Source organism: Rhinolophus sinicus, linkage group LG04 (genome assembly GCF_036562045.2).
Source record: "Rhinolophus sinicus isolate RSC01 linkage group LG04, ASM3656204v1, whole genome shotgun sequence".
In the NCBI taxonomy this organism is placed as follows: Eukaryota; Metazoa; Chordata; class Mammalia; order Chiroptera; family Rhinolophidae; genus Rhinolophus; species Rhinolophus sinicus.
Window position 1 is genome coordinate 161,772,670 of NC_133754.1, and position 19,387 is coordinate 161,792,056.

General features: G+C 44.6%; 1 protein-coding gene across 2 annotated transcripts in view; it reads left to right on the plus strand.

The window, feature by feature from the left end:
* INVS (inversin) overlaps positions 1 to 19,387 on the plus strand; it is a 117,553-nt gene that overhangs the window by 93,442 nt on the left and 4,724 nt on the right. Inside the window, exons 13-15 of one of the 2 annotated variants that reach the window (XM_019729229.2) lie at positions 3,793 to 4,064; positions 12,739 to 12,846; positions 13,357 to 13,453. In XM_019729229.2, coding sequence (XP_019584788.2) covers positions 3,793 to 4,064; positions 12,739 to 12,846; positions 13,357 to 13,453 — 477 coding nt within the window. Of the gene's footprint in view, positions 1 to 3,792; positions 4,065 to 12,738; positions 13,454 to 19,387 lie in introns of both variants that reach the window. The other variant, XM_019729227.2, reaches the window with a different exon arrangement.

A 19,387-nucleotide genomic window follows, 5' to 3' on the forward strand; every position in this document is an offset into this window, starting at 1 on the left:
GTATAGATAAAATAGGATGCAGGTTATGCATAATTCCCAGGTCTAGTAATCCCACCCCTCTTTTCCCCAATGATCACTATTTTACAGCAAGAATCATAGTGCTGGAGAACTGTACAACTATGGGCTGTATGCCACCTGGAAGAATTTTTTTTTAATTTAAAATGCGTCAATTTTTAAAAATCATTAATATACTTCTATTCATAAGTTGAGGGTCTAACTATTTATTCTGATGATTACATTCTTTCTCCCAAATGTACTTATGTGGTTCTACCAAAATGAAAAAAGCACCTCCTGCACACCTCCCCCTACAAAAAGTTTTCAGAAGGCAGAGCCTCCTTTCTTTCTGGATATCCTGATCTCTATAAAAGCCTGGAGCCCTGTTTGTCTTTGCTGCAGGCTCAGAAAGGTCTACAGTAAGAAGGTTTGCCCAGGGGCTGATTGTACTGTGACTTTTTAGAATTGAAAAGGAAATCTGTTTGGTTTCCTAAAAGAAATAGAAATGACTGCTCATATAACAAAGTCTAGTTTATCACCTTAATGCCCCTGTTAATGGCAGTGAGATCCATGTAGCTGCCAAGCCAGACCACCACACACACGTGTCTGTCTAAAGGACCAGTATTCTCTTAAAGCAGTTCTCTTCATCAATGCAAATAAAAAGAGCAGCACTCCCTCTGCCTGTCGGAAAAAAAAGGCTAATAGATCAGTTAGCAGCACCTCACCACCCAGATGCTTCTACCTTCTTCTGAAAAGCAGCCTTCTTCCAGAAAGATCACACTAAAATGGCACCTGCTAGCATCTGCTTGAACCTCGAGCCCTGATGATGACAGGCTGTCCAACTAGCCCATCAATTGCAGTGCAGCACGCACAAGTGTCAGCCGTTGGCAAAGCATGTAACAAAACCAGAATCAAATAAAAATACTAGAGCTGTACAGGTGTTAGCCACTTTCTCTGGGAAGGAACTCAGTGGGGCTGGACCCCAGATAAAGGGCTTCACCACAGGAAGACCTTCGGAAGGGGTAGTTAAGTTGACAAGGCTTCATATCAAAGACCCAGGTAGCTATCATCTGGGTCTTCTCTGTCCCTTGAGATCTAAGTAAGTTTTGTTTCAAATTCCACAGTCTGGAAATCTGAATTCTATGACTTCTTGGGGGCTTAGGGTCACTGCCTTAGCTCTTGCTTCCTCGTCTGGTATCTTAGCTCTGCAACTTGTCAGGTTGCTTATAAAAAAAAGCATGTATGAGCGTAGTAGACCTTACAAAAAGTTGGTGTCATTGAGGAGCATCCCATTTCCTGTCCTATAATGGTCTAGTGAACAGACCGCACGGCACTTTCCTGTTCTCCTAGCCTTGTACTCGAGGTGTGGTCAGAAGCCAGCAGCACTTGCAGGCCCGGGGTGCTTGTCAGCAGTGCAGGAGCTGGAGTCCCACCCCAGGCGTGTAAATCAGAACCTTGATTTTAGCTAGATCTCAGGGGACTCAGTTCATGACAGTGTGAGGAGCACAGGTCCACCGTCCTTCCTGTCGCCTTCCCGTAGGCGGGTCCTCGGCCCTGGCCCTTGCTCTGCGCGGTACCCAGTCTCTCCTCTTCTCTTTCTTCCCCCTCCCTTCTCTCTCCTGTGGAGCTGCATACACATTTTTTGTGTCAGGACAGAGCAGCCCTCTTTCGAGCCTCAGAGCCAGTGACCACCTGGAGGTCTCACCTTCTACCAGCCCTCAATCCTGTTCCCAACCTTAATAATAAAGTATTTGCCTATACAAGGTCCTCTGGAATGCAATTCCAGGCTCTTGGTCTCACGTGGAAAGGTGCTGGCTCGGGTCGTAAATGGTCATCAACTGTGATCGGATGGCCATAAGCTGTGGCTAGTTGGCTGTCAGCTGTAACCGGTGAGCCATTGGCCACTAATATAACTGCCATGACTACGCTAGTAGATGATGGTGGCTGGCAAGCGCGGATTGTAGAGAGGTGTGGATTGCAGTTAGCAAGTGAGGTTGGTTGGCAGAGAAGCAGCCGGCGGATTGTGCATCGTGTGGCTCCTGCTTCCTGTATCTCCAACCCAGCCGCCAGCGGGAATATAGTAATATGACTCCTCCCCAATCTGTGGCTCCGTGGGTGTTCCTTTTTGGCCTCACCATGTCCTGCGTTCTTATATGGGGAGCAGGAGCTGAGACCCCGCATATCACTCTTCATGATAGTGACTCACTCGAGGTCATTTTGTGGTTATTGGCAGAGACAGGAGCAGAAAAGTTCTTCCCAGTGCAGGCTTCTCACCACTACACCCCTCATCGTTCTGCTGACCCTTTCAGTGGCTACCGGATTCTCTTCCTGAGCAGTAAGAGTCATCTGGGAGGTAAATACATATTGGGTGCCTGCTATGAATAGCAAACACTGGTCCAAGATCAGGAGAGGCAAAGCGGGCCTATTTTTCCCACACGACCTCCCTTTGCCCACACAGCTCCCTTGGACTGAAATTCTCATTCATTCCCACCTGTCTGCCTGGCAAAACCCTGCATGCACATCTTGGAGAATCAACAGCTGGGACCGTGTGCTGGATTCCTCCCGACGAAATTAATCACTGCTTCCTCTGTGCAAGCACACTAGTAAAACATTTCTTCCATTATATGTTAGGTCTTTTTTTTCCTAGCTGGTCCCCTCTGATAGAAGTTTCCTCAAGAGAGGACTGAACTCTGTTGTCCTCATTACTGTACCATCGGTGCCCCACACAGGAGAGGCTCAGAAAATGCTAGTTTTCTTCCTCCTTTCCCTTGGAAATTCCTACACATTAATAGTGTCTGTCAAACAAATCCTGTCCTTAACTCAGCCCCTTTATCCTCAAGCATTTGCCCCTTTTTGGACCTGGGCTGCCTCAGGCCATCTGTTTAACACTGCTGCTCATTTCCAGACCTGGCCTCCTTTCTCTTCTGTTGCTGTCCAAAGGTTTCAGCTTAGCCAGGAACTAGTATATGACTTGCTACTAGTATATGATTTTTATTATTATTAAATGTATTGTTAAATTTAATGTTACCTCAATAAATTTAGTAATATTCAAATTTACCTCATAAATTTCAGTTGTCCATTGTAATTCTCTATCTGTATACTCTAATTATATATGCTCACCACCAGAAATCCCGTCTCCTTCCATTACCATATATTTGACCCCCTTTATCCTAGAAGAAAACACAGATTCTTAAAAGTGAACATATTTAAAAGAAACCATTAAGCTTCTGGACGTTGGTCTCAGGGGTGTTTTTGTGAATTGGACTCCAGAGACTGAAAATCATCCTACCTTCTGTACCTCATCTGCAAAATGAGTGGGTTTGACTCATGAGCTAGAGCTCTCGATTGGCAGGGTTGCAACTCACATGTGTGGTATAATCAATTGTGAGGTGCTTTGTAATTTTTTTCATATAATCATTAAGGTTTGCCAATTGTCTTTTTAATAGAGATTTAAGGTTATCATTATGACTGTAATTCTGTTGTGTTCTGATGTGCTTTCTGAAATAGGAGAACAAGCTTGCAGATACACACCTTAGGATTGTGTTGTCTCACAAAAAGCTCCCTGATTCTCTGTCATGTGTGTCTCAACAGGGCAAAGGCTGACCTCTAAGATTCTTTTCAGCTCCATCATCTTATGAGCTATAAAGCTTGGCGAAAGACTGCTCCTGAAAACTGTGAATTTCCAAATCCCTCCTGTGATGTGGTAGTTCTTCTTAAAATTTAAATCTTGTTCAGGAAGACTTGAGAGGTAACACACTCTTTTAATTTTTAACTCTTCCTCCTTGGCTTTGCTTCCAGGAAGAGAGAAGAAGAAAACAAGCGAAGAGAAGCAGAACAGCAGAAGGGAAGGCTGAGCCCAGATTCCGGCAGGCCCCAAGCCCCTCCCTCTCTGCCTAGCAACCAGGCTGAGCCCCACAGGCAGAGCTGGGACCCCAGTACACAGCCTCCCACCAGCATCTTGGCCCAAGGTCCTGAGCAGAGAGCCTGCAGAGGGTCTCCAAGCAGAGCCACCCAGAAGGAGCAGCGTCTGTCCCCAGATTCGCAGGGAACAGACCCCAGAAAGCCAAACGGTAGGTGTATTGCTTTTGTTATCTGATACCAACCCATGGGCTGTGGGCCCCTTTTGATTGGTGTATTTAGACCATTTACATTTAAGGTAATTATGTCAGCACTTAAGTCTGCCATTTTTTAATTCATTTTCTATTTATTTTCTCTGGTTCTCATTCCTGTTTCTTTTCTTCCCTTCCTGTGGGTTACTCAAACATCTTTTAGGATTCCACCTTGATTGATTTATAGTGTTTTTGAGTACATCTGTATAGTTTTTGTAGTTGTTGCTCTGACTATTACGATATACACAAGTGACTTATAAGAGTCTACTAGTATCAGTGTCTTACCATTTGAGTGAAATGTGGAAACCCACTTCCATTTAGGTACCTTTACCTTCCCCCCTTTTAAATATCTTTGCTTGCTATCAATAGTTTTATAATTTTGTTTCAATCCTCAAATATAATTTATAAAACTCATGAGGAAAAGAGTAGTCATATGTACCCATATTTTTTTTCTTCCTTCCTGTTGCTCCAATTTCCTTCTTTTATCATTTCCTTTCTGTTTGAAGAACTTTCTTTAGTCAATTTAAAAGATAGGTCCACTAACAACAAATTCTTTGAGTTTTCCTTTGTCTGAGAATGTTTGTATTTCATTCCTGAACAATTGTTAAACCAGATCTAGAATTCAGGGTTGGCAGTTCTTTTGAGTTAGCATTTCAAAAGAAAGTTCCACTTCCTTCTGTCTTGTGACAAATTCGAATTGGTGTTCCTTAGTAACGTGCCTAGGTAACATGTCATTTCTCTCTGGCTGCTTTCAAGGTTTTTACTTTATCTTTGGTTTTCAAGAGTTGAATAGGATGTGACTTCCTTAGCATGGATTTTTGCAGTTAATCCTGTGTGGAGTTCACTTAGTATGTTGGGCGTGCCTAGGTTCAGTAATTTGCTAGGAGGACTGATAAGACTCGCTATACATCTGTACTCATGCCTATAATTTATTATAACAAAAGGATACAAAGCAAAGGGAAAAGGCACAGGGAGCGAAGTCTGAAGGAAACGAGGTGCAAACTTCGAGTTCTCTCCTAGGAACTTCTTCTCACACAGGACATACTTAAATCCTCCAGCAATGTAATGTGACAACCAGTTAGATAACCTTTTTCTACCAGGAAAGCAACCTAAACCTAGGACTTGAAGATTTTTATCAGAAGTCAGTCACATAGGTACCATCTCTGCCTAACATATACCAAAACTCCAGACTCCCATAAGGAAAGCAGATATTCAGCATAAACTGTATTATTTATACAATGCAATTTAAGCACATTGAGCCATTCTAATTGGTTAGAGAATAGTGAGAACCCTCCAGAAATCTAAGTGCAAATGCCAACACAATGAAAAAGGCAAATAATATCTTAGTATTATTATGAAAATTACCATGTTTCCCCAAAAATAAGACCTAGCCGGACAATCAGCGCTAATGCATCTTTTGGAGCAAAATTTAATATAAGATCTGGTATTATATCATATTATATTATACCCAGTCTTATAGTAAAATAAGACCGGGTCTTATATTAATTTTTGCTCCAAAAGACGCATTAGAGCTGATTGTCCGGCTAGGTCTTATTTTCGGGGAAGCACAATATGACCTTGTGAACCCCCAGAAAGGGTCTCTGGAATCTCATGGTCACATAATTCAGGGCTTGGACAATTCAGTCTATCTCTCTGAACCTCAGCTTCTTTACGGGAGCTATAAAATGGGGGTATATTCTCTACCCAGCAAGGTAGTTGTGAATAGAAATAAAATAATTAATGTAGAGTACTTGTTATAGCACATGACCCATAGTAAGTCTTCAGTAACTACTACTATTAAACCACACTGCTGATCGAGCCAAGAATAACCACATGAAAGTATACATGAATGACCACAAACACTTCTAGACTATAATTCCATAACCCACTTTACAGAAACAGTGCATCAGTGATGTATGCCATAAGGATGGCATGATGCTTTGTTATATGTTCATTCATTTACTCATTCAGCCAGCATTCTCCAAACTCCCATAATGTGAAAGCCATGTTGAATTTCCTCAAGTTCTTTCTTAGCTTGAGGGCTTGGCATATAACATAGAAAGGTTGTATTCTGTGTCTAAAAGGCTGTACCTTTTTAGATTACTATTTAAGTTTACTGATTTAAATTTTTTAAGTAAATTTAAACTGAAATTCTGTCCTCTATGTATATGGATAAAAAGTGCCACTGAGGCCGGCCTGGTGTCTCAGGCGGTTAGAGCTGCATGCTCCTAACTCCGAAGGCTGCCGGTTCGATTCCCACATGGGCCAGTGGGCTCTCAACCACAAGGTTGCCAGTTCAATTCCTCAAGTCCCGCAAGGGATGGTGGGCTCTGCCCCCTGCAACTAAGATTGAACACGGCACCTTGAGCTGAGCTGCCTCCCGGATGGCTCAGTTGTTGGTTGGAGCGTGGGCTCTCAACCACAAGGTTGCCAGTTCAATTCCTCGACTCCCGCAAGGGATGGTGGGCAGCGCCCCCTGCAACTAAGATTGAACACGGCACCTTGAGCTGAGCTGCCACTGAGCTCCCAGATGGCTCAGTTGGTTGGAGCGCGTCCTCTCAACCAGAAGGTTGCCGGTTCGACTCCCGCAAGGGATGGTGGGCTGCGCCCCCTGCAACTAGCAACGGCAACTGGACCTGGAGCTGAGCTGCGCCCTCCACAACTAAGACTGAAAGAACAACAACTTGAAGCCGAACAGAACCCTCCACAACTAAGATTGAAAGGACAACAATTTGACCATTGTTCCCCAATAAAGTCCTGTTCCCCTTCCCCAATAAAAAAAAAAAATCTTTTAAAAAAAAAGTGCCACTGAATAACACAGTTCACCTTTCTCTGGACTTCATAGCAATTTCTTCTTTGCTCTTCCAGGCTTCACTCACAGTCTCTTCATTGTCTTTCCAGCTTCCATTCACCAACCAGTCCCAAAGTCAGTGCCATGGTTTTAGATTTTTGTTAGGCCAGCACCGCTCTTTTTTAGGAATTAGTTTCTGTGTCGGTTATCTCTTGTGACAGTACAAACCACCCCCAAAACTAAGTGGCTTAAAACAACAATGATTTATTATTTTTCACAAGTTTGTGGGTCAACTGGGCAGTTCCTCTACTGGATCACCTGGGCTCATTCAGGTGGCTGCTAGAAGGTTGGTGGGCTGGAATGTCCAAGATGGCTTCCTTCATGTGCCTGGCAACTGGTGCTGGCTGTTGGCTAAAGTGTCTCAGTTCTCTTCTCCATGACCCTTCATCCTCTGGTACGTTGGACCATCTTCCTTGCATATCATTCTCAGGCCAGTGCTCTGAGAAAGAGAAGGCAAAAGCTACAAAACCTCATGAGGCCTAGGCTCCACAATTTTCACATCACTTCTACCACATTCTGTTACTCAGAGCAAGTCACAAGGCCAGCCCAGGTCCAAGGGGCTGGAGACATAGACTCCACCTCTGGATGGAAGATGTTGCCAAACCCCATTTTAAAGGTGAGTGCATACTGGGACGGGAAGACTCTTTGGCCATTGAACAATCTATCGTAAGGAGCAGTGTGCTCTCCTGTATCCCTAATGCCTACCAGTGTTCCTGGCACAGAAGAGATATGATAAATATTTGTTGAATGGTACTAGCTGGGTGCTTGAGATTCAGAGATGAAAGACAGATTGTTAAACATGACAGGAAAAGCGTTCATTGGGTATACTTGTTTTCTGTAAGAATCTATTTTTATGGCAAAGCTTTGCGTCTATTCTGTTCACTAAATCACTGATGTATGCATTTATTCCACAGGTATGTTTTTGAGCCCACACTATGTGCCAGCCACACTGAATTATAATTAAGGCTAAGGACCATATCAGCAGCATCTTTCTTATAGCAGTAAGCACAGTATTGGTTACCTATGTAAATAGTTCTTAACCTGACTCCTCCTGCAAAGCACCCACTCAAAGTTTGATTGGCTTGGGGTTTACTCTGTATCCTAAGAATTATATTTAATGCCTTCAACTTCAAATGGACCACTTTTACCCCTAATCCTGTGCTCTACAGAGCAGAGAGAAGGGGGAGCACAGTTATTTCAGACTTTTTACAACTACACATGATTGTGGATCGTGTTCATGCTTTTATAAAACACCTTCCGACAGTTGTGCTGAAAGGCCAATCAGACCTGCTGTGGACCTGATCACATACTGGCAGTCCCCTCACGTCCTGTACAAGTATGGAGTTTCAGTTGTGAATAACCAATCCTTCTGCCTTTCATTCCACTGATACTAGTTAAGACTGCCTTTCCTCACTTTTGGTTTAAAGGTGATCAAGTACATGGTTTTAGAATGATTTTCAAGCCATGTGGAGGTCATGAAATTAATTTAGTGGATTGGGCCAGGATAATTTTCATGAAATAGACTACAATAGAAAATATCAAAGTATATTGCACATTATAAAGTTAGTAAGTTCTGTTGCAGTTATCTGTGTACATGGATGTCTGCATGTCTATTGTGTGTGTGTGTGTGTGTGTGTGTGTGTGTGTACGTGTATAGCTGTATACTGGGCCACAATGGAAGATTTAATTCTTGCTATGGGTTATTGTAAAAAAAAATTGAAAGTTACTGTTCTAGAACAGTTCTGAAGCAGGGGAGCTCCTCATTCATTTGAGCACAGGAAGTGTTATCCTGAATAAGAGACATTTGGGAAGAACCAGAGTCAAATATGCAAACAGAACCTCAGAGCAGCCCAGCACCCAGACTTTGGGGAGAGTTGAAGGGAGACCAGTGAGCCTGATTCAGATGTGAGGCGAGGGAGCTCCAGTTTCATGAGCAGCTTTTGCCCCACTTCACCTTCTTCAGAGGCCAGAGTACAAAGGAAAATACCGTGTTTCCTCGAAAATAAGACCACGTCTTGTATTCCTTTTGCTCCAAAAGACGCATTAGGGCTTATGTTCAGGGGATGTCCTCCTGAAAAATCATGCTAGGGCTTATTTTCTGGTTAGGTCTTATTTTCAGGGAAAAACAGTAGGGAGATACTTCTAGGAATTAAGACTAGCCATTGACTGGAGCTTCTGTAGCATAGTATTCCCAGGAAACCCCAACATAAATTGGACAAAGGACATCCCAAGCCACTTCATGTTTGGCCACATAAATAAGGGTCACAGCTGCTTCAACTGATCAGTGCTCAAGCAGTGTAGACCTTAAGGGGTGGACATCCCACCAGGAACCCAGAGATGGAAATCATTGACCCCTTCTTTGACTCCTTCATCCTATGTCATAGAAGTAGAGAATGTTAGGTCTTGAGGGTCATTAGAAAGTATGTATTACAGGATCTTCAAAATAAGTCAGGAAACTGAGGCCATGAAAGAAGGGTTTGCCCAAGGTCCCTTAACAGGGATTTCTTTCTTCTCTCTCATAATAATTCCTTCCTTTTTGTTACGTATGATGCGTGCAGAGCATAATGGCTAAGTGCACAAGCGTTGGAATCAAATAACGTAGGTTCACATTTAGACCCTACCACTTATAAGCTGTATAATCTTGAGCCGGTTGCTTAACCTCTCCGAGCCTCCACTTCTTCATTTGTAAAAGAGATAATAAGTTGTGAACATTAATGTACAGATTTAAACACAGTGCCCAAAGCACTATAAATACAAGCTGTTATTATAATTAACGTCCTTATTATTTCAAAAGAGGGGAAGGAAGGAGCCATAGTATTTAGAAAATCACTGTGGCTGAGTGGAAGGTGGATGTGGGTGACCAACTAGGGCCTACACCCAGATACAGCAGCAGTAGGGTGATGGGTATGGGGTGGACTTGCGAGGTAGAATTAAGATGACATGGTAGCAAGCAGATCGTTTGTGGGAGGTGGTGGGATGAAGTTGTCTTTGAAGCAGTGTGGTTTTCAGGAGAGTGTAGTGGAGGAGAAACTCAGTTTGAAGGGCCATCCGTGGTGTTCTCTTCTTCTCACCATGTGGGCTACCAGCGCGAATGGGTCTGACTGGTGGGAGTGTAAGTGGGCCCTCCATTTGGTACCCGTGTAATGGCTAAGGCAGCAAATTACTACCTACATGCCAAGACGCCCTGGCCTCTTTTCCTTGCTACAGTTGTATATATTCAAGTATCTACTTATATCTTTACTTGAATGTCCCAAAGGCATCTCAAACTCAACCTCTCCAAGACAGAACTGATTATGATTTCATGTAAACCTGCTCCCGAAATTGGTTAGTGACATACTCATCCATCTGTATGTTCAATCCAGGAGTAAAATCTAACCATTTTCTTTTCCTTTACCACCCATATTCAGTCAATCACCAGGTCTTGTCACCTTTACTTCTTAAATATCTTTCAAATCCATTTTGTCTGTCTCATCCACCACTGTCAACCCCCGCGTAGTCTAACATACTACCTTTGTCTCTAATTTGAGCTATCACAGTGTTTCCTTGCTGGTCTTACTTACCTACTGACTCCCCTAATCCATTTACCTCTCTGTGTACATAATGGTGTCTTCAAAATGAAATGTCATCATATCATCCCGTACTCAGGGCCCTGGACTCAGCCACTTCTCCAAGGAGCGGGGAATTTTTTCGTAATTTTGTTGGCTTTTTTCTGGGTTGTTCACTGATATCCTCTGTCAGTTTTTACATTGGTCTTAAATTTTCCCAAAATTTTTAAAAGCTCTTTATCTAATAAAAATAGTAACCTTTATCTATCATATGTAATGAATGTCTCTTTTTAGTTTGCCTTTTAATTGTTTAATTTTTTTTCTTTTGAGAATTTTCTCCTTGCGGTTTTATACTAAGAAAAGGTTTTCCACACTTCAAGATCTGATAAACACGTGTACTTTGTAATGTTTACGATCTCATTTTGTTCTATAGTGAAATTGGGATCTAATGATTTCTTTTTAGACAATAAGCAGTTGTTCTAGCCACAGACATGGAAAACTCCTGATCTGCGACTGGCTGTGGGCTTTGTGAATAATGGCTTCCGGACGAGTCCAGCATCCCCTCTGGGTTCCTACCCAGGAGCTCAGTGCAACTCATCTCCTCAGCACAAATTCCAAATGTTATCTTCATTATATATTTTTACATATGGGTATATTTTTAGCTTTCTGTTCCTTTCAACTGGTCTATTATATCATCTAATGATATAAATAATGTGATTTGGGTCACATTATTTATATCATTATTAGTCAACAGTATCTAGTAATATCTACCAATCTCTTCATTATTTTTCCTTTTAATAGAGTTTACTTTTCAAAGCAGTTTTAGGTTCACAGAAAAATTGAGCGGAGAGTACAGAGAGTTCCTGTGAACTCCTGTCACCCCACTAACTTCCTACTCCAGAGCTGTACGTTTCTTAGTCGGTGAGCTGAGATGATGCAAAGCTGGGCTTCAGGCCCTGCAAGGGTCAATTTACTATCAATTCAGCCTTTTTCCTAAGACAGCCTTCCGTGGTCCCGGCAAAAAGATTGCTTTTGGGCAGGTTATGGTCCTCAAACCTCAAGGTATTGGTTCCCCTCGGGATGTGTACCCCTCAATGCCTTTCTCATCTCTCTTGGTGTTCTGAATCTCCTGGATCTTGGCTTCATATTTTTGATGCCTTCAGACAGGTGGTTTGTAATATTATGTTCGACTTTTCTACTGTCCGCAATGGTGACTATGCCTCAGTCCTGCCAGTACAGAAGCTTAAGTTCCTTCACTGCTTTTTACACTAAATTTTTCACTTTAGGTGTTCTTTTTAGTTCTTTTTCCAATATATCCTTTTCTCAAATTTTAATTTCTTTTGTGTGTTTAATTAGTGTGTGTGCGTGCGCACCGTGTTCGATTAGCTTTAGTTCTTGTTGATCGAAGCTTGCTGTTGGACCTGCTCACTGTCGATCCTGGTAGAGTGTGTCCTCATGTGTGTTATAATTTGGGACTGTGAAGTTATTTTCAGGAGGACCCCTCTGTGCAGCCTGAATTGAGGTCACGCCACATGAAAGCAATACTGTGTTCGCTTCTATGAGTCTTTTGCCTCTATGACATCGCCACCCGGAGACCAGTTTTTATATTAATTTTTCCAATAGGTTGAAAATAATACCAAACCCACGGGAGACTTTCCCCTATCCAGAACCAGGCTGAGACAGACTTCCTTGTCATCTCCCAGCACCGGCAAGCAGAGTTTTGTACCTGGACTATTATTTCCCTTGGGTGTGCCACCTCAAGAGTCCCGACTGCATGCAGGCTCTTGGTTTTAGGTAACTTCCTGCCGGCAAGGCCTCATCTTCTGTTCTTACCTGGATGTGAAAACACAACCAGATACTTAATAACACCAGCTGTTGCCCACTCCACCGTCACTACCTGCCTAGATCAGCTCACACACTTCTTACTGGTTTTCAGTTTTCTTTGTTTTTGGCTCCCAGAATTTCTTTCATTTTCTTGAAGGCACTCTGGTGCTTTTAAAAGGATGCTTACTATACTTTCATCAGCATTTATAGGTACTTGTAGTGGGAAGACTTTCAAGTTATCTAACCTACCACTGCTAGAAATAGAAGTTAAAGTATTTTTTTCTAATCATAATCACCACTATCAGGTGATGCTATAGGATGGGTCTGAATATTTTATGTAAACAGATGAGCAGACTTGCCCTACTATGCAAGTTTTGGACACTAAATGCTTTCCTCTTTCCCTTGTTTCCCCAAGAAACATCCAGAGAATATTCTAAAGGCCGATCTTCCTGTGTCCACTTCAACCCCAGTAAAGGCAACGATGGAAACAGGTGTCGAGGAGTCTCTGTTGAAAAGTCCAGAGGTGAGACAGTTGGCGAGCAGCGGTGTGACAAGGGGAAAGGCTTCCTGAAGCAGCCCTCCTGTAGCAGGGTGGCTGGGCCTGGTGAGAAAGGAGAGGACCCCAGGTGGGCAGCTGCAAGCCTTCCACAGCAGGATGGCCACCGGAAGCCCAGCAGGCGGCATGACACAGCACCCAAGGCCAAGGGCACCTCCCAGAAAAGGCGCATTCAAGAGCTCAGAGGAGGAAGGTGCTCCCCAGCTGGTTCTAGCCGACCTGGCAGTGCCAGGGGGGAGGTGGTCCATGCTGGGCAGAATCCTCTCCACCATCAGACACCGAGAAACAAAGCAACAGAGGACAAGCTCGAAGGAGAGATGTACTCAGATTTGCCACAGAGCACAGAGGTGTTGAGGTCAGGAGCCAGGAAGCTGGGGACCTGTACCCCGCCTGAGGACGCTCGGACGTCTAAGGAGACTCATCCAGCTCCTGGGCCCCTCTCTGCGCAGAGCGTGAATATTGACCTTCTCCCTGTAGAGCTGCGGCTGCAGATAATCCAGAGAGAAAGAAGCAGGAAAGAGCTGTTTCGCAGAAAGAACAGGGCAGCGGCAGTCATCCAGCGGGCCTGGAGAGGGTAAGGAGTGGCAGCGTCTTTGGTTCTGTGGTTGTCCCGCTACCCCCGACATGACACCCCTGAGCACCGCCATGTTTTCCAGTGAATTCCATGTGCTGGCGTGACAAGGCCAATGTAATTGAGCCTACCCATGAAATTCACACGTATAGATTCTAGTACTTTATGCTGGATAAGCTATTTGGAAGGTGGTTTTTGCCAAGAAAGATAGGAAAGCTCCCAGGATAGCCTGGTGTAAAGACAAAAGCCCTTGGTGTGCAGCCTGGAAGCCTGCGTTTAGCTGACGCTCTAACAGGTTGTCTGACCTTGGGCAAGTCACTTGGCTTCCCTGACCCTCAGTTTCCGCATGTGGAAAATGGGATTTAACAGTCGCTGCACCGGTCCTGTTCCTATGGCAGGTTGTGGAATGAGGTAATGTGCGCTTCGTAAGTTCTAAAGCCCTACACATGCAAGGTGTTTATATTGCTTCTTTTTATGCCTTTACTACCCAGTCACAACCCCAAATATCTAAACCAGGGCACATACAGTGGATTGAGTGACTGAAATGTATACAAAATCCTGTGTAAGCATCTCGCAAGGCCCCTGAGAATGTGGGGTAAGTGCTGGGAGTAGGGGTGGAGGCTTCCTAGAATACTGAGATACCTCCAGGGAGGAATTATGGGGGGCTGGGGGAGTTGTTTGCTGCAAGTTTTCACATATCTCATAATCTCCTTCACACTGCAGGCCCCACTAGGGCCTAAATCCAGATCAGGCCTTACAGTGACGACCAGTGCCCAGGCCAGGGCTGGCCATTGCCAACAGGTGGGGGGCACATGGTCTCCATCTCGAGAGAGGAAGGGTGATGGGGGAACAAAGCAAGCCAGACACTGGGAGTACAGGAGTGTTGCATGTCAACGCCCCCGTCAGAAGATAAAAGGGCCAGACAGCACCTAACATTGGCAGACGAAGAGAGTGCGAGAGAGCGATTCTTGTGAGACCCAAGGAGAGGTGTCAGGGTCTGCTGTGCCCAAGACTGTGTAACCCAGAGCCAGGCCATCTGCTTTGTGCTTGCACAGCCTTTGCTATAGTGTGTCCTTAAGTCTGTTCAAGCTTTTGGCCGTTTACAGTCGTCTCACACCTTTGTTCTCCCAACCACACCAGGAAGCCATCGTGATAAGGGTTAGTGTCCCCATTTTCAGACGAGCAAATGGTCTCAGAGCGGAAACAGGACTTGCCCTCGTGGTGCAGATCCAGCACTTGAAGCTGTGTCTGAATCAAGTCCAAGGCCTTTCCCTTACATTCTCAGTAAAGGTAGTGTTTGCTGTGGTCAAGGTGGTGGAGGCAGAGCAGGCCTCATGCTCATCAGCTGAGAGCAGGCTGGAGGAGAAGGGCTGCCTGGAAGGGCTCACAGTCGTCATAGCAATGTTGTTACGGGGGCTGTTATTACTAGTAGTTGGCATTTATTGGGCACTTGTGCCAGATGCAGTTCTAAGTAGTTTTACATGTAGTATTAACTCATTTAATCTTCACAATAACCTTGTGAGTAGATACTCTTCTTATCCCATTCTTCAGATGAGGAAACACGCCAAGGTCACGGAGCTACCGTGTTTCCCCGAAAATAAGACCGGGTCTTATATTAAAGTTTGCTCCAAAAGATGCATTAGGGCTTATGTTCAGGGGATGTCATCCTGAAAGTCATGCTAGGGCTTATTTTCCAGTTCGGGCTTATTTTCAGGGAAACACAGTAGGAAGTACCAGCATTGGCTTTGAACTGAGACAGTCTGCCTCAGAAGCCACAGATGGGACTGGGACTTGCTCCCCCTCCTCGGGGAATTCTGCCAGGACGTGCACTGGCTACCATCCCAGAGGAACTTTTTGTTAAGTATTTCAGCTGAAACCTGGGATCTAAATAAGCGAGTGAGTTTTACCACGTCAGGCACCGCAGCTGTGCTCTCACTGAAATGCCTTCCCATCAGGCTGTTCTCTGACTCCTTTGAAGAGTCAGAAGCTGACAGGTCCTGTCAATAAGTGCCCATAGCAGCAAATGAGCTTTCAGTCATTGCCCCAAGAACAGTGGGCTCATAGTCTGCCCACCTGGGGAGGCAATTACACAGGCCCCCTCTGGCTGCACCCTTGTGCAATCCTGAGACCTGCGACATCCACTCCCAGAGGGCTTCCCAGAAGCTGCACATTGTGGGAAGTTGCACGTCTGGTGACAGTAAATACACTTGTAGTGATTCTCTTGTAGTCTTATTATACATCTTCCATTCTGGAGTACAGGACTGCAGGGAGCTGTGCTGGGCCAGTGTGTGGTGTCTGACACCAAACCTAAGGAGCTCCGAGGGGTTGAGTGGTGAACGGGGCCTGGCACAGAAGTGCCCCGTCAGTGCAGGCTGTCGTTATAGGAGACATGTCACCGAGGGAGAAAGGCAGACTGGGAAGCGCAGGGATCGGGTGAGCAGATTGAACCTTGGGCCCGGAAAAAAATGAAACTTAGCCTTAAAGTGTGAGTTTTATTACCAGTCAAGACTTGACTATTTTAAAGATTGAAACCAGATACTGAACAAGCTAAACTGGGCCTGAAAGTTGCTGTGGCTAAGAGCAGCTGCTGTGTAAAACACTTCCTTTTACCTCGGCACGTGTAAGTCACCTTCCTGCCCACTCTTCTCCGGCATGTTTTGAGGGGAATAAACAAGGATAGGCTGGACCATAGAGCCCTGAGCCCAGGGCTGAAAGGACAATCGGGCGTGTCAGTTTCTCAATGGGGGAAGAATAGAGGCTGTTACTCTGACCTGCAGGCCTCCGTAGATTAGGTGGAAGTTGTGCCCACTTAAAGCCAGAGTTGTCACTGTTTCTGCCAACACCTGGGCTCCCCAGGAGTTCTCTGCCTGGAAAGCAGAAGGTGTGGAAGACACATGGCATCTCAAACAGAAGAAGCTGAACTGTTCATGAGGTCACTTAGTATCCTTTTACTTTCACTCAAAGAACTCCCTTTAGCATTTCTTGTAAGACAGGTCTAGTAGTGGTGAATTCCTGAGCTTGTTTGTTTGGGTAAGTCTTTGTTGCTCCTTAATTTCTGAAGGACAGCATTGCTAGGTATAGAATTTTTATTTGACAGGTTTTAATTTCTTTCAATATTTTGAACATACCATCTCATACTGGTTTCTAAAGTTTCTGTTGAGAAATCTGCCAGTGTTCTTCTGGGAGTTCCCTTGTATGTAACTTCTTTTTTCTTGCTGATTTCAAAATTCTTTGTCTTTAACTTTTGACAGTTTAATTATAATGTTTCAGTGTAGCCCTGTTCAGGTTCATGAGGTCCTTTAGGCCTCATGAATCTGGATGTAGATCTGGGATCTCTTCCCAGATTCTAGAAGTTTGCAGCCATTATTGCTTTAAAAATACTTTTTCTTCTCCTTGTGGAATTACCATAATGTAGATATCGGTTGTTTGTTTGTTTTTTAATTGTGTTCCATAAGTTCTGAAGGCTTTTTTGTTTTACTTTTTCTGGTTTTTTTTCTGTTTTGTTTTGTTTCGATTTGATTTTGTTTATTCCTCTAACTGGATAATTTCAAATGTCCTGTCTTCTAGGTTACTGATTGTTTCTTCTGCATGGTCAAGTCTGCTTTTGAATTCTTTAGTTTCAATTCAGTTCTCTATTGAATTCTTCGGTTCATGGTATTTTTTCAGCTCTAGGATTTGTTTGGGGCTTTTTTGGTAATTTCTTATTTCTTTGTTGAACTTCTCATTTTGTTCATGCATTGTTTTCCTAATTTCATTTAGTTGTCTGTGTGTTCTTGTAGTTCACTAAACTTCTTTAAGAGGATTATTCTGAATTCTTTGTGTGGAACACTTCATAGATATCCATTTCTTTAAGGTCAGATATCAGAGCTTGTTTAGTTTCCTTTGGTGGTGTCATGTTCACCTGATTTTCCATGATCCTTGATTCCTGAAGTTGGTATGTGTGCATTGGAGTAAGCAGTCTCCTCTTCCAGATTTGCTTTGGCAGAGACAGTTCTTCACCAGTCATCTCAGTCTAGGTTTCCCGACATGTCAGATGGTAACGTTCTTGGGCAGGTGAGGCTTGCTCTTTTTCAGACAAGGCCACTCACTGCCCAAGCTCTGAGGTCAAGAGTCAGGTGAGGGTGAAGAGGTGGGGCGGTGCCACTAGCTAAGAACTGTTGGATAGGATGGCTGGCTTGGTTCCCTGCCCAGGAAAGGCTGTAGGATGGGCTCTGTAGTTGTGTGGGTTCTCTGATCAGGTTTTTAGACAGTTGGGACTGGGTACTATCCTTTGCAATAAGCAGGACTACAAATTAGCTTTCCTGCCCTGGCAGGGCAGCAGGACGGACCCCCGGACCTGCACAGCACAACATTTGGGTACTTGAATGAGGCAACACACTCAATTCCATGGTCAGACACAGCCACTGGTTTTGCTCTGCAGATGAGGAAAGCCACAGGCTGTGCTTTCTGGTCAAGTGCCACTATAAGGATTGTTGGATGAGCTGTGTAGCTTCTGGTGTGCTTTGGTTAGGTTCATCGGTAGAATAGGCTGAAGGCTGTACTCAGAAATGCCCAGGGCTATTAATTACTTGCTCTGCCCAAGCAGATTGGAAGAACCAGTCTCCAAGGGTGGCAGATTTCCTTGTGATCTTGATTCAAGCCATCCTGCTTTGCAAGTTCCCTGACCGAATGGTGCTGGCTTTGCTCTGCAGACGATCAGCTCTGCCTGCCATACTCTCCTTGAGTGTTGCTGGAAGATGCAGCTTCCAGGTGGTCTGGTCAGGTGGGGGCCAGGAGCTATACTCAGCAGTGTCAAGCTGTAACTCACCTCCCCTGCCTGGGTGAGGTCAGACTACCCTCCAGGGCCAGCAAGGTTCTTAAGGAGCTGAATCAGGCAGACCTGCATGCTCCTGAGTTCCCTGGTCAGACTGCAGCACCGTCTTGGCTGTGAAGATGAGCAAAGCCACTGGCTGGGACTACTACTTGGATTCTGCAGGTAGGAATTCAGCCTGCAAAGGTCCCCATGCTGGTTGTTCCAAGTCCCTCCCCTCTTCTGCATCACAATCAGATTCCCAGTTGTTCAGCACCACAGATTCCCCCCACTAATCCCCAGGGTCAAGACTGGAGTGGGGGCTCCCAAAAAGCAACCCACACAACGCTAGGGGAGCTGGATGTCCTCTCTGGGCTCTTTTCTCAGTGGAGGAACTATAGGCTCAGGTAGACCTCTCAGTGGTGCTGTGCTCATGTAGCAGCTCCTCTTTCCCTTCTAATGTGGTCTGTCCTGGTCTCTGTGGTGCAGGGGGTGGTTCAGCTTCATCCCCGTAGTTAGGATTTTCTCAGTGGTACCTTGTCCAGTTGTTAGTTGTTCTTGTAAGAGAATGAAATCAGGAATGATGTATGTCACTGTCTTGGTGACATCACCTCTACTCAGCCTTTGTCAGATTCAGTCTGCGTCACAGATTTCTTTTCCAGCTTAATCAGAGGGTAAGTGCCTGTTACACAACAGGCTATGAACAAATGTTGGCTCCTTCCAGTGTAGCCCAGCCTTCCATCTTTCACCAAATATACAGTGCTTCATACACATCTCATTACTGACTTTCCTGCACAAATGCCCACACGTCTGCTCATGCCCTTTCTGCCTAGAATGCCTCCTCTGACTGGTAAGCTCTTAACCATCCTTTAAAGCCCTGCACAAATATCAGCCTCGTGAAGCCGTACCAAACCACCACAAATGATCAGCCCACCCATCTCATGCCACATAGCTACTTGTTCACATACTTCTCATACTCCATTTACTTGTTTACACACTGGCCTATCCCAGTTGGGACAAGGACTTACCTGATTCTTAGTTCAGGATGTGTTTGATGGAAAGAGAATTCAACATTCAACATATTGCCACTGAAATTAGGAATTGGGAGCTTAAATGACTCTCCCAAGAGTTCAACAAATACTGTTTCT